At 36.8% G+C, this 12581-nt stretch overlaps 1 protein-coding gene across 6 annotated transcripts in view; it reads left to right on the forward strand.

Moving 5' to 3' along the window:
* The window catches only part of LOC134841240 (nephrin-like), a 33723-nt gene that overhangs the window by 13932 nt on the left and 7210 nt on the right, over positions 1-12581 (forward strand). For 3 of the 6 annotated variants that reach the window (XM_063857093.1, XM_063857091.1, XM_063857096.1), the window contains 13 exons: positions 153-326; positions 1143-1283; positions 1745-1897; positions 2461-2634; positions 2827-3117; positions 3475-3572; positions 3996-4191; positions 4647-4784; positions 7809-7967; positions 8556-8891; positions 10347-10481; positions 11100-11144; positions 11921-11977. In XM_063857093.1, coding sequence (XP_063713163.1) covers positions 153-326; positions 1143-1283; positions 1745-1897; positions 2461-2634; positions 2827-3117; positions 3475-3572; positions 3996-4191; positions 4647-4784; positions 7809-7967; positions 8556-8891; positions 10347-10481; positions 11100-11144; positions 11921-11977 — 2097 coding nt within the window. The remainder of the gene's footprint in view (positions 1-152; positions 327-1142; positions 1284-1744; positions 1898-2460; positions 2635-2826; positions 3118-3474; positions 3573-3995; positions 4192-4646; positions 4785-7808; positions 7968-8555; positions 8892-10346; positions 10482-11099; positions 11145-11920; positions 11978-12581) is intronic. The other 3 variants (XM_063857092.1, XM_063857094.1, XM_063857095.1) reach the window with 3 other exon arrangements.

Below are 12581 nucleotides of genomic sequence, written 5' to 3' on the forward strand. Positions count from 1 at the left end.
TACGAAGTAGAGTATGCTAATGATAAATTTCATACTTAAAAAATTTTAGCATGCAATAAAAAATAAAACCATGAAAAGCATCTGATTTAATACTTCTTTAAGAAATAATAACCTGGTTTGTTAAATTTGTTATTCAATATAACTTTTTTCAGACCCGCCAAGCAAACCAGAACTGACAGTTGAGCCTGTGAAGATGGAGGGAAGTTACAAAGAGGAGGACTCTGTTAGACTGTCCTGTCAGTCGAAAGGGAGGCCGATGCCAGTCATCTCCTGGTACAAGGACTCTATCTTACTAGACTCCGGTGCAGATCCAGTGCCTGATATAGGTATGGTGTCTTTATAACTACGCCTGTTAAGGGGGTTAGATTTTGCTTAAGAAAATTTCAAGGGGCGGATTTTTTAAGGGTTTTTGATCTATTTTTAGGGTGACCAAATTGATTTTATGAGTTTTCTCAAATCACTGTGATGACTTTATTTTGACCAAAATTTCTGCGCCACAGAAACATTTAAAAAACAGGCCAAAAAACAGGCGCTCGCCATCAAAGTTAGTATGCATGGGCACCCAAGGCGCCCTTAGAAAAATTTTAGGGTTGGTCGGCCAAAATTGGTTCTCTTAAAAGAGTATCAAAGGAGGGACCCTTTGGGTACGTGGAGGGTCGGATCTCCCTAAATCCCCCCTCCTAAATCCACTCTTGTTTTGGTGTATGCTCCAGTCTTAAATTAGTTGAATTAGCGAAGGATTTTTGATTACCATTATATTGTAAACCTATATAAAGTACCATTATATTGTAAACCTATATAAAGTACCATTATATTGTAAACCTAAAATTTGTTAACCAGAGTACCCGGGTATTGTAAAACACGCGAGTAATAGTGCATCACGAATCTTACATCATGAAAGCACCAAGTCAAAATCTTTTTTGATGTTGAATTCTTTGAATTTTACAAAGACCAAAGTGTCCCAGTTGAAAAGCGAGATATTATTATAACCGAATTATTATTATTGTTATAATTATTATTGTTGTATTATTGTTGTTATTATTATTGTAGTACCAAATTATTATGATTGTTATTATTATAGTTATTGTATTATTGTTGTTATTATCATTGTAATACTAAATTATTATTATTGTTTGTTTCAGAGTACACTAGCAAGTACAGCTTCAGTCTCTCCCACCTGTCGCGTGAGGACCACGGGAAGACCTTCTCCTGCGAGGCATCCAATGTGGTAGTGGCAACAGACCAGACTCCGCCCACTTCCACTTTCACATTCAAAGTACACTGTGAGTGAGAAATTTGACTTTCTCATTGAAAAATTTAGAAAAACATTTAGAAAAATTTAAAATTGTAGAGAAAATTAAAACTTTAAAAAAATTAAGTAGTATTTGGAGATAAAACTAGAAATCTAGAAAAAAAAAGAAAAATTTAGAAATTTAGAAAAAAATTCGAAAACTTCAAAAAATTGGAAAAATTTAATGCTATTTTGATGACCAATTTTTTGCACGGCATATTTTTTCAAGCGATTACCTTTGAGTATGTTTCTTGAATCCCGGCCTTATTGTGAAGCTCTGAGGTCCGTGTCTGCAACCATGCTTTGCGAGAATATTTGAACCATTTTCAAATTTTTCAATAAATTAAGTTTATAGACATAGATGTGCTACCATTTTTGATGCAAAAAGTTTTGTAGAAATGTAATGAAATCTACTATTAGTGAAAAAAAATTTGAATTATGTATTTTTTTCAGATCCTCCTCTGAAGGTGACCATAACTACGAATGTAGAGAAGCCTTTTCTGGAAAACAAACAGGGGGTGCAGTTCACATGTACAACTGACAAGATGAACCCAAACCAGGTCATATTCGAGTGGTTCATCAACGGGTCACCAGTCAATTCGGAAGGTCAATATTGACTACAAATATCATTGGATAATAAGTTAAAGAAGAAGTTAAAGATTTGTTATTCTATTGAACCACTAGCGTCATCGAAACAAAGGATTTTGTTTTCGAGCTCTCGAAAAACACTACAAAGACTGTTTCGGCCAAAATTTTTGCACCGCAGCTTAGGTATTTTTTGGAGTGTTTGCGCGGGCTCTTCCCTCGAAATTGGTATATATTGGCGCCGAAAGCGCCTTTAGAACATTTTCAGAGTCAGCCAGCCAAACATGGATGGCTTAAATTAGTACCAAAAGAGAAACCCTTTGAGCAGCCAAGGAGGTCGAATCCCTGAACAAAAAGAGGCGTCCGCCCGCCCCCTCCCTAAATCCACTACTGTTCTGTTAAAATGGCCAAAAATTTTTGAATCTCATGTTCTTCAAGCAACACGCGGTAAGCAAATTTATCTTATAGATGAGTGCTGACCATATGCTTATAAAATAGTTCTCACTTTGCATAAAAATTTTAAAAAATAAAAAAAGTTTGAAGTCTTTTAAATCTATGATACAACTCAGTGTTCGATTGTTCAGACACGGAGACAAATGACCCCGTGACTCAATCGAATGGCTTTGTGCTGAGCAATACTATGCGCCTCAACCGACCCATGGACAGACAAGACCACAACCTGCCTGTCACGTGCAAGGTCACCCCAGTTCAGTTCCCAGAAATGGTCGTGTCAGCCACTTACCACATCGAAGTATACTGTAAGTGCATTAGGTTTGTTCACATGTAAGAGCATCATATGAATTCATTTTACTCTAAGTTTTCTCGAAATGCTTTCACTGAGAAAAAAGTTGAGCTATTCTTTCGGTTTCTGGTGGATCATTTCAAAATTTATGCTGGTTTCATCTGCCAAAATTTTTTATGCTCTAAGTTCAAATATGAAAATTTTTCAGTCGAGCCTAGACTCATTTCAAATATTCCTCTGAGAGTAATCGTGAATGAGTCATCGACGACAAACCTCGACTGCGGAGGCGCCGAGACGAACCCAGTTATCGCCTACTACCAGTGGACTGGAACCAAAGTAGTCCAGACCCCCGGATCCAAACTGGAGTTCCTGGCGACGTCGCGAGAGGATGCCGGGGACTACTTCTGCAAGGCGTGCAATTGCGATGTGCCTACAAATCATGACTTGTGTCCGTGGACTGCGTGTTCAGTTACCCGACAGATCACATTAGAAGTCGAATGTAAGATTATACTTTTCGGGGTTAAATTCGGATCTACAGGGTCAACTCTTCGATATCAACTTATGATAATGTCAAATGATTATGATGACAATTCGAAACCTGAAAAGCCGAACTGCAAAAAGTTGGTTCGAAGTTCGAGTGAAATTATCGAACAATAGAAAAATGAAAAAAAAAGTTTCATATTAACTAGAAGGATTCCTTCAAAAAGTAAATCTAATGCACAAGCCGATGTGAAAATGAAAGTTTTTTCTTCTGATTATGAGGAACAGATGAAAAAAGTGCGAGTCATTTGGTCAAATATATCAACATCTTGAGTGAAATTTTTTTTAAAGATTTTCTTTTTTGAATATCTTTCAGATGCCCCCACCCTGACAACGGAGACAGATCTTCTGGAGGTGGACATTGGATCCCATGCTACCATCAGGTGCAAACAGACTGCAAACCCACCTGGACAGGTTAAAATCATTATGAACTGCTTCTCAAAATCAACGTAGAAATAGAAGTGATTTAAGGGAAGTTGTCGGTTGATCTGAAATAGTAAGTCCAAAACATAAAACCCCCAGAAAAAAAACCATTTTTCAATTTGTTTCATAGCATCAAGCCGCTCCCTTGTCTGTTCATGTATGATATCAAAATAAAACAACGACTTTCAAATGAAAATTTAATAAGTAGTTCCTCTAAAAAATCAAAAACATTTGTTTTCTTCCCACTTATGTTTTCTTTTCATAGTATGTTGTAATGTGAAATTCAGAAGCGAACATAAAGATTAAGACCATTTATCCACGGGGAAAGGACCAACACAAGAGCTGTACAGCTCATCACGGCGAACCGCTGTTGTGCCCCTGTTTAAGAACTACATGCAAACATGTGTTGAACAGGTGTTCTGGATGTTTGAGGACCAGGTCATTGACCCCTACGCCGTGAACCTCAAGTACAACATCAGCCACGACAGATTCACCCAAGTGTCCTCTCTCAAAGTGGAAAGTGTGGTGCAGGCGGACGCGGGACGCTACGCCTGTGGAGTGGTGAACAAACTGGGCGAGGATCAGATCAAAGTACAACTGGCTGTCAAACGTTCGTTTTTAATTTCTCTCTCTCTCTCTCTCTCTCTCTCTCTCTCTCTCTCTCTCTATGGATATCGGACGCCAAAAATGGATATCTCAAAATAGTACAAAGGGGGGACTCAAGGATTCGACCCCCTGCCGACCCAAACAAAGGGTCCCCCTTTGTACTACTTTGAGATATCCATTTTTGGCTGACATACTCTCAAAATTGTTCTAATTTTTAGGGGGGAGCGCGCGCCGAAAAATCCCAACTTTTTGGCCATTTTTTTCTTCAAAATTATCAATTAGCGGCTCAGAAAATTTGGTCGAAATGGGGTCTTTATAGTGATTTGGGAGAGATTATGTAGATTAAATGTTTCAATTGGTGTTATTCCAAGATGGGAATGATTTTTTTGATACATTTTGTAAATTATAGTCGAATTGTTCCCATTTTGACAACAAATTTGATTTTTATTATTATTTCAGATGCTCCCTACTTTGAGAGTAACGAGAACACGCGACTGGTGATCAGTGGGCGGGACGAGGGGGACATATCGGCCACGCTGCATTGCGTCGCCAACGGGTACCCCGAACTCAACTTCGATTGGATCAATTACCCCACAGGTGAGTTGTTTTAATGACGCAATGTTGCAAGCATCCATTCACCGCTATTCGTTACATTCTTATCGGTTTCTTACACAGCTAATCTGCTAATAATTTAGGCTATTATCGAGTGTGAACCGGAAATTTAATTTTTGTTTTTTGTTAAGACTAACACCAAAAGAAACTTCTTCTAGAATGGAAAAGAAAAAAAACAACGATATTCAATAGGTGCCTAAAAAAAGGTCTACAAAATTGTCAAGTATAATATTTTTCAATAGCAGAATTTAGAATGGCTAATTTAGTTTTCTGCCACTTGTTTTTTTTTGGAAAAGGTGATTACCCAAAGATCATCGACAGATACAACCCAGAAGATGCATTTCTTTAATCTAAGTTTCATATTAATTGAAGTTTGAACTTACTTTTTGCTAACATATTTTAACTTTTATTGCTTCGACACTGATTAAAAAAAAACAGTTTTTAGGCGTCCAAATTTATTTTTTTTTTGAAAATTTTCTGCCTGCTTTCCAAGTGTTGCAGTTTTTTCTGCCGTTTTCGTTTTGTTGTTTAGATTCTTTTTGAATTGGTTATCTGACACCTTTGTGATACCAGGAGCTCAAAAATAGCTCTGGAACAGAAATTGATAACTTTTTTATGGCCGAGATAGATGCAAAAAAATCACGCTTTTCAAGGCTTCCGAAACGCCCCACGGCCTAAAATTAGCATAGGTTTGTTAATTTTACTAATAATAGACAATTTAAGCTATACAAAAACCAGCAAGCCTGCTCGTATCAGGGCGAAGCCTTGAATGTTCTGACTGCCTTTTAGAGTTAATGGAGTAGTAATTACATTAAAAATTAAATGTAAAAAAAAACGAAGTGAAAAATTTTTTTTTCTAAATTTTGAGATTTTTTGCAACAGTTTTCCCCACACACCATATAGAGTAAAAAAGAACAGATTTCGCTCCTTGTAACAAATCAATTATGGCAAATAAGCCTCTTTCAGCCAGTTTGGAACGATTTCTAGGACGGATTAAATCTCAATAACAATCTGTAAATGGCAATCATTAAACCCCCATAACTTTACGAAAAATGATCACAGGTGAAATATCTTTTCAAATGTAAGCTCAGGACAACATTACCTATTGAATGATATTTAAAAATTCCGTCAAAAATGGCTAGTTAAAAAGTCGAAACTTGTCTGAAGGAAAAAAACCCACCCCGAGCACAAATATTCCGTTACTTTCGTATCGAAAGTCGGAACAACAAGATTCGTAGTAAAGAAATAGTCGAAACTCATAACAATTAACAATTAGTCCCACGCGCTCGAGAATTTCTGGCTGATTTTATGGTTTAACAGGTGTTATATAATGAGCGGAATGTGACAATAAAACAAGTATCTATCCTCAGTTGGAAAAATAGCGTTCAGACTGGAAATAAACAATGTCTGAAAAATAAAGAGCAAGGGCATCTCGATTCTATAGTGACAATGAATAATAACAAAAAAACTGACCCCTAGGAATGGGATAAACGAGAATGATTTGATCAGATATTGATGAAACTTGTTTGGTAGAATTTTCATTGGACCTGAACTGAAAGATTAAATGGGTGTCATTTTTTTGCATTACAATCAAAAGTTTAGGAAGGTTAAAGTTGGAAAGACATTTGATAAACATAGAAATTAAAGCTGAGGTAGCTAGAAACTCAGGATCTAAAAAGAAATTAGCCTGTGTTTTTTTTTAGATTTTTAGGGGAAAATTTTCCCCTCAACCTCGAGAGACCGAAAAAAAATTTAAGAACATTTAAAAAAAGTCCTTTGCACGACGCTCCGGTTAGAAATGTTACTCAATGAAACTGAAATTTAGATAAACAAACATAAGTTTCGGATTATAAACAACCACCTATTGTCAGCAAATTACACTAAGAGACTGCACGTTTGGTTTGAAATGAACGATATCATTTAAAAAAGAATCATTTTTGGTTCTCTAATGAGAATAGAATCATACATGGCTGGAGAAAAACTGACCAACAACATGATTTTTTCCCAAATAGTTGAGTTACGGACCCGAAGTTAGATTACTGGTGTTTTTTTGAATTGAATCTTAGGAGTATCGGTTGATGGCGATTGACTAGTTAATTAATTAGTAGTATAACACGGAAATTAGTCTCATTAATCTCTGGGTTGGATTAGTTATTTGAGCAGCTGAGCAGAACGCATTGCTAGAGTTAAGTGCAACGAAGCAACGATCAGACTTGACTATTCAGTAGCGATGAACTTAATCAATCAAGATGTTAAATCGAGCAAAACGCGGGCTTCGTTCAATTTGCAGTATAACAATTAGTTACCCGTACCGAAAACATTCTTTATTTTTGACCTGAATTACTTCATATCTAATTTATTTTCTAGTCGGAAATTCTCTTTAAAATGTTTAAGTGAGGCAGGGATTTTCTTTAAATGCTTTTTTCTCATCTTAATTCTGATCAGAAATTAGCTAAATCTAGGCTATTTTTAGCTAGAAAAGAGTCTCCTGGTGGTGCTCGAACCCCTGACCTTCAGTTTTATGCTAAATACTAGGCTACAGACCTTGATGCAGATTGATAGTTTTACCGAAACAAAACTTTTTTGTTACAAGTTTGCATTGTGCTGCTACTGTTATTGTGTATACTCGAATCATGTTATCTCGTTGCGGCTGAGCAGTGAACTGGTTTCTATTTTTTTTCCAGAAATGTTAAAGATCACTTCTGCAAGAAAAACAGCCTCCGTTGGGTACGAGTAGCTCATCACGGGCTATGTAAACTGTATTAGTTACTTCGGTATTGCAGATTAACTTTTTTTGTTTTGATTTTTAGGCTCACGGAAACTTTTCACGCGGCCTTTTAGAAAAAATATTAGAATTGGTGAAAAATAGTATTTTCAACCCCGAAAAAAAGTATGTGTTCAAATTTATACAAAAATTCATGTAAAAGTTGGAAAAAATGAAGCAACAGACGTCTAGGCTACCCGCATATCAACTCGCTCATTTTATTGTAGAATCATTTTTGATTTCAGATCAATCGACTACAAAGCGGATTGTCCAACTGAGTCCCAGCAAATGGAGGTCGGAGCTGACGATTAGTCCTCTGTACGCCACTTCTTTCGGCAACTACACATGCACGGCTAAGAACAACATGGGAGCTGATACGTGGAGGGTCGAGCTCAGCAAGCCAAGTGAGTCGAACTGAGTCTTAGCCGATATAGACGGCTGACCTGTTATATGTACGTAGAATACTAGCGAATATTAATCTTGATCAGGGTCGGATCTAGTGTTTTCTCGAGGGGGGGGGGCGGATTTTCAAAAAAAGGAAACTTTTCTCCGACCTTTTTTTAGGCCGTTCAATTTGATTTCTGAGCTCTCCCAAAGCACTAAAAAGATCTTGTTTTGGCCAAATTTTCTGCGCCGCAGTTAAAACTTTAAAAAAAAAACCAGTCCAAAAAGTGCGTTTTGTCATTTTTGGAAAATTTTGACCAAAAAGACTTACGTTTTTTGGCGCGCGCTTCCCCCTCAAAATTATAAAATATTACAGCCAACGGCGCCTTTTGAAAACTTTTTGTCGTCCCTCAGCTAAGAATAGATATCTCAAAATAGTACAAAGGGGGAGGGTCGAATCCCTCAAGAAGGGGCGTCCGCAACCCCTCCCCCCTAAATCCGCCCCTGATCTTAATAAATAAGAACATCAAACGGTTCTTCAATTATATATTGTTGTTTTATTTCGGAATTCTTTTGATGTTTGATGGAGTTTTGTTTTGGTGTTTTAGGAGTTCCTGGAAAGCCGTCAAAGTTTGTGATTCAAGAAACGTCTCACAAATCTCAGACATTCAAATGGACCACAGGCTTCGACGGCGGATGGCCTCAGGCATTCGAGATCCTATACCAGGTGCTGGGCAGAGAAAACGAAGGCTGGAAGATCGCCACAGTCACTACTGAGTGCAAGACTAGCCACTCGGATTGTAATTATACTGTTTCGAGTCTGGCGTCGGCTACGACTTACACGTTCAAAGTGTGTGCTCACAACAGAGTCGGTCCCGACAACCGAGAGGCTGCCTGTTCCGAGATTATTCAGGCCACTACTTATGCTGCTCCCATTCAACCAGGTACGATTTTGGGTGACCTCTTTAATTAACATACATTTAGTTAAAATCGCCTTGGGTTATACTGCGTTAATTTTTACAGCGTATACCATCATTGGGGCTCAATATCCGTTTTCAATTGTCTACGATATAGACACAAAAATAGCCAAAAAAACAGCGATAATTATCACAATAATTAACAACTGCTAAAAAAAACGTAATGGTCTTTTAGTAAAAAACAATTTTTCCGGGTTTTTTTAATTGAATTTAGGTATTTTTTGTCCCACTAGAAACTTTTTCAGATTATTTTCTCGCAGCTCCAATCACCATTTAAGAGGAAACTAAATTAAAAATTTAGTGGTCTGAAATAATCGGATAGTTTTCTGCCGCTGTTGTGCCCTTGTTTCAGAACTACATGCAATTTTTTTGTTTATTTTGCTGGGCTGGGTAATGTTGCCTTACCCTCAAGCAACCAGCACGGATCATGGTGGGCCTCGAACATCCGACCTCTCGCTTGAGAGGCGCAGACCTAACCACTTAACCACCCGACAGGCTGATGCCTTTTTGGTATTCTTTCCATCCGAACTTTATTGTAAACGTACATTTTCATAGAATTGCTAATAAATTTTGGCTTGAAAATAAAATAATAATAATCAATTCAAGCATTCACTACTCATAAGTCGAAATTTTTGGTATTCTCTCAAGCCGAACTTTATTGTAAACGTATATTTTCATAGACTTGCTACTAAATTTTGGCTTGAAAATAAAACAAGACTGCTCGTTTCAGGGCGAAGCCCTGAATGTTCCGACTGCCTTTTAAGGTTTTATGGAGCAGTAATAACATCAAAAAATTAAATGTAATAAAAATAAAATGAAATTTTTTTCTTCTAAAATTTGAAATTTTTTATGAAAATCATCCCCCCACACGCCTTATAAAGTACAAAAAGATAGATTTAGCTCCTTTTAACAAATCAATTATGGCAAATAAGCTTCTTTCAACCAATTTGGAACGATTTTAAGACGGATTAAATCTCAGCTTACGCGTTAATAGCGCGAAATATATCGCGCGTTAATTGTCCCAAATTGGCCAAAATGGCAATCTTTAAACCCACATAACTTTACGAAAAATGATCACAGGTGAAATATCTTTTCAAATTTGAGCTCAGGACAACAATACCTTTCGAATGATATAAAAAAAGTCCGTCAAATATAGCTAGTTAAAAAGTCGAAATTTGTCTGAAGAAAAAAAAACCCACCCCGAGCACAAATATTCCGTTACTTTCGTACCGAAAGTCGGAACAATACTAATAATCAATTCAAGCATTCACTACTTATAAGTCGAAATTTTTGGTATTCTCTCAAGCCGAACTTTATTGTAAACGTACATTTTCATAGAACTGCTTATAAATTTTGGCTTGAAAATAAAATAATAATAATCAATTCAACCATTGACTACTAATAACCCGAAGGACTTTTCAGCCCACAAGAGCTTCCGAGAGATGCCCTTCTGGCTGATGATAGCTCTCCCCACCCTCACAGGCCTCTTCATCGTCACCAACCTCATATTCCTCGCTCTATACTGCCGCAAACGATTCTTCAACAAAAACAAAGGTGGTAAGTCGTCTATGCGGTAGGGCTTAGCCTATGGTACCCCCCCATTGCAATAAGGGGTGAAATTGTTAAAAAGATCACAAATATGTAACAGTTACGAAAGTTGTGCAAATTCATTCATATGATGTAACTTTTTGGCTGGCTCATAATCTCCGCGCATTTTTGGTTGGTTTATTTACTCTCGTATTTCTTTTAGAAAAAGTTTAAAAATTGCCATTGTGACCGGTGGCCGGAAAATTTTAACTGTTTTGACGTCTTGCTCAGAAACTTTCAAAGATTGAAAAAATTCAAAACGACACATTCATTTCTTTTCCTTCCATGCTTTTTGCTGGTATTTATGAGTCATTTTTCTGTCAGACCAAAAGGGAAGCAATCGATATTCTGATAAACTATACACACTTGACAGCTCATTGATATTGATTTGTTAACTCTCCCTCCTCTATTGAAAATTCTGTCAAGTTTCCTTTTTAGTGGTAGCGTGATACTTCGCAACTTTTCCCTCTAATTTAACTGTAGTTGTAATAATGCAAATTGAAAATTTTTACCATTTCTTTATTCCTAATTCTGTTACGTGATCTATTTTTTTGTTTCCAAAAAGTTACCTGTGCGTGATTGTTTCAGATGAAAGACCTTTCTCCATATCAACACAAAGCAGCAGTCGAGCAGGTGAGACAATTTGGCCCGAATTTCACCCAAATTTAGCCCAATTCCATCAGTTTAAATCCATATTGCCCACTTTTATCTTTGCACTGATGTGATTCGATGACTGATTTTCATGGTGGAATATCATTTGTCTGCCTTCTGGTGTCTTAATCACGTATATTGATTTTACCCAGAGGCATATTTGAACAGTCTTGAATTTTGTTCAAAGTAAGAAGAAAGGTGAAAAAAGGACCTTGCCAATGGCGCTTTCAGGGTGCAAAGTTTCTGCGACTAAGAGAAAAAACAAAAGAGTATTCCTGTAGGGTTTTGATAATTTGATTTTTTTTTTGTTGCAGTATATTTTTTTTGCATACAAAATATCAGCGGTATTTTAAAACGCAATTTTTTGGTCAACATTTTCAAAAAAAAGGCCTAAAAACGTCTTTTATGGCCTGTTTTTAAAAAATTTCGCCTGGTGCACAGAAATATTGACCAAAACAAGGTCTTTTTAGTGCTTTGGGAGAGCTCGCTCGGAAAATCAATTTAGTCAACCTAAAAAAAGGTCGGTTAAATTTTTAAACTTTTTTGAAAATCCGCCCCCCTCGAGAAAATTTTAGATTTGCCCCTGCAAAATATGAAGTTTTATAAAATGGCAGATTTAAGAGGAAGAATGTCGTTTCAATGTGAAACTGTCGATATCATGAGCAACGGCAGAGCGAGAAACGATAAAAAAATGGTCCACTGCTTAGCATGTTTTATGACATTTTCCCCCAAATTCACACTTAGTTTGTACTTTTTAGCCTCTAACTGTGCCGCCATGAATACTTATTCCACTTCTTACATGCATAATTTGTATGGTAGGTTTGCTTCTTCCCCTGCTGGGCTCTTTTCCAGTTCCCCCCCCCCCCCCCTTTCAAATTCAATTTTGAAAAGTCTATTTAACGTTGTCATAATGCAATGAAATTTGGCGTGGTGAACAAATCGACAACTGTGAACAGATTTGTTCTTCATACTTTACAGCGTAACATCACGCATTTAGCCGTAATAACACGTAAAACAAACATAAAACTCGGTATTCTGAAGGGGGGAAACTGGAAAAGAGCCCCCTGCTGAAATTAAATTGAAAACTAACATTAGAGAAACATCAGCTGGGCTGACTCATTTCATGGTAACATCTTTTGTTATTATTATACCATCATGACGTCATCTTTGCTGATCCATTGTTTAAATCAAATCAAATGAATGATAGGTTAAATGTAAATGGGAATCACCTGATATTTCATCCTTTAATTGTCAAATCAATCACTTAAATGTTAACTCGAGTATTTATAATGTGAACTGGATTTGCAAAAAAAGAACAAAAGACGCCCCAAGGTCGCGAAAACTTCGTATTTTGAAGAAATAGATTTAGTACTATATCTCCTCCGGGTCCACTAAAGACAATTCATATGCGTTAAAATG

Source organism: Symsagittifera roscoffensis, chromosome 3 (assembly GCF_963678635.1).
Source record: "Symsagittifera roscoffensis chromosome 3, txSymRosc1.1, whole genome shotgun sequence".
Classification (NCBI taxonomy): domain Eukaryota; kingdom Metazoa; phylum Xenacoelomorpha; order Acoela; family Convolutidae; genus Symsagittifera; species Symsagittifera roscoffensis.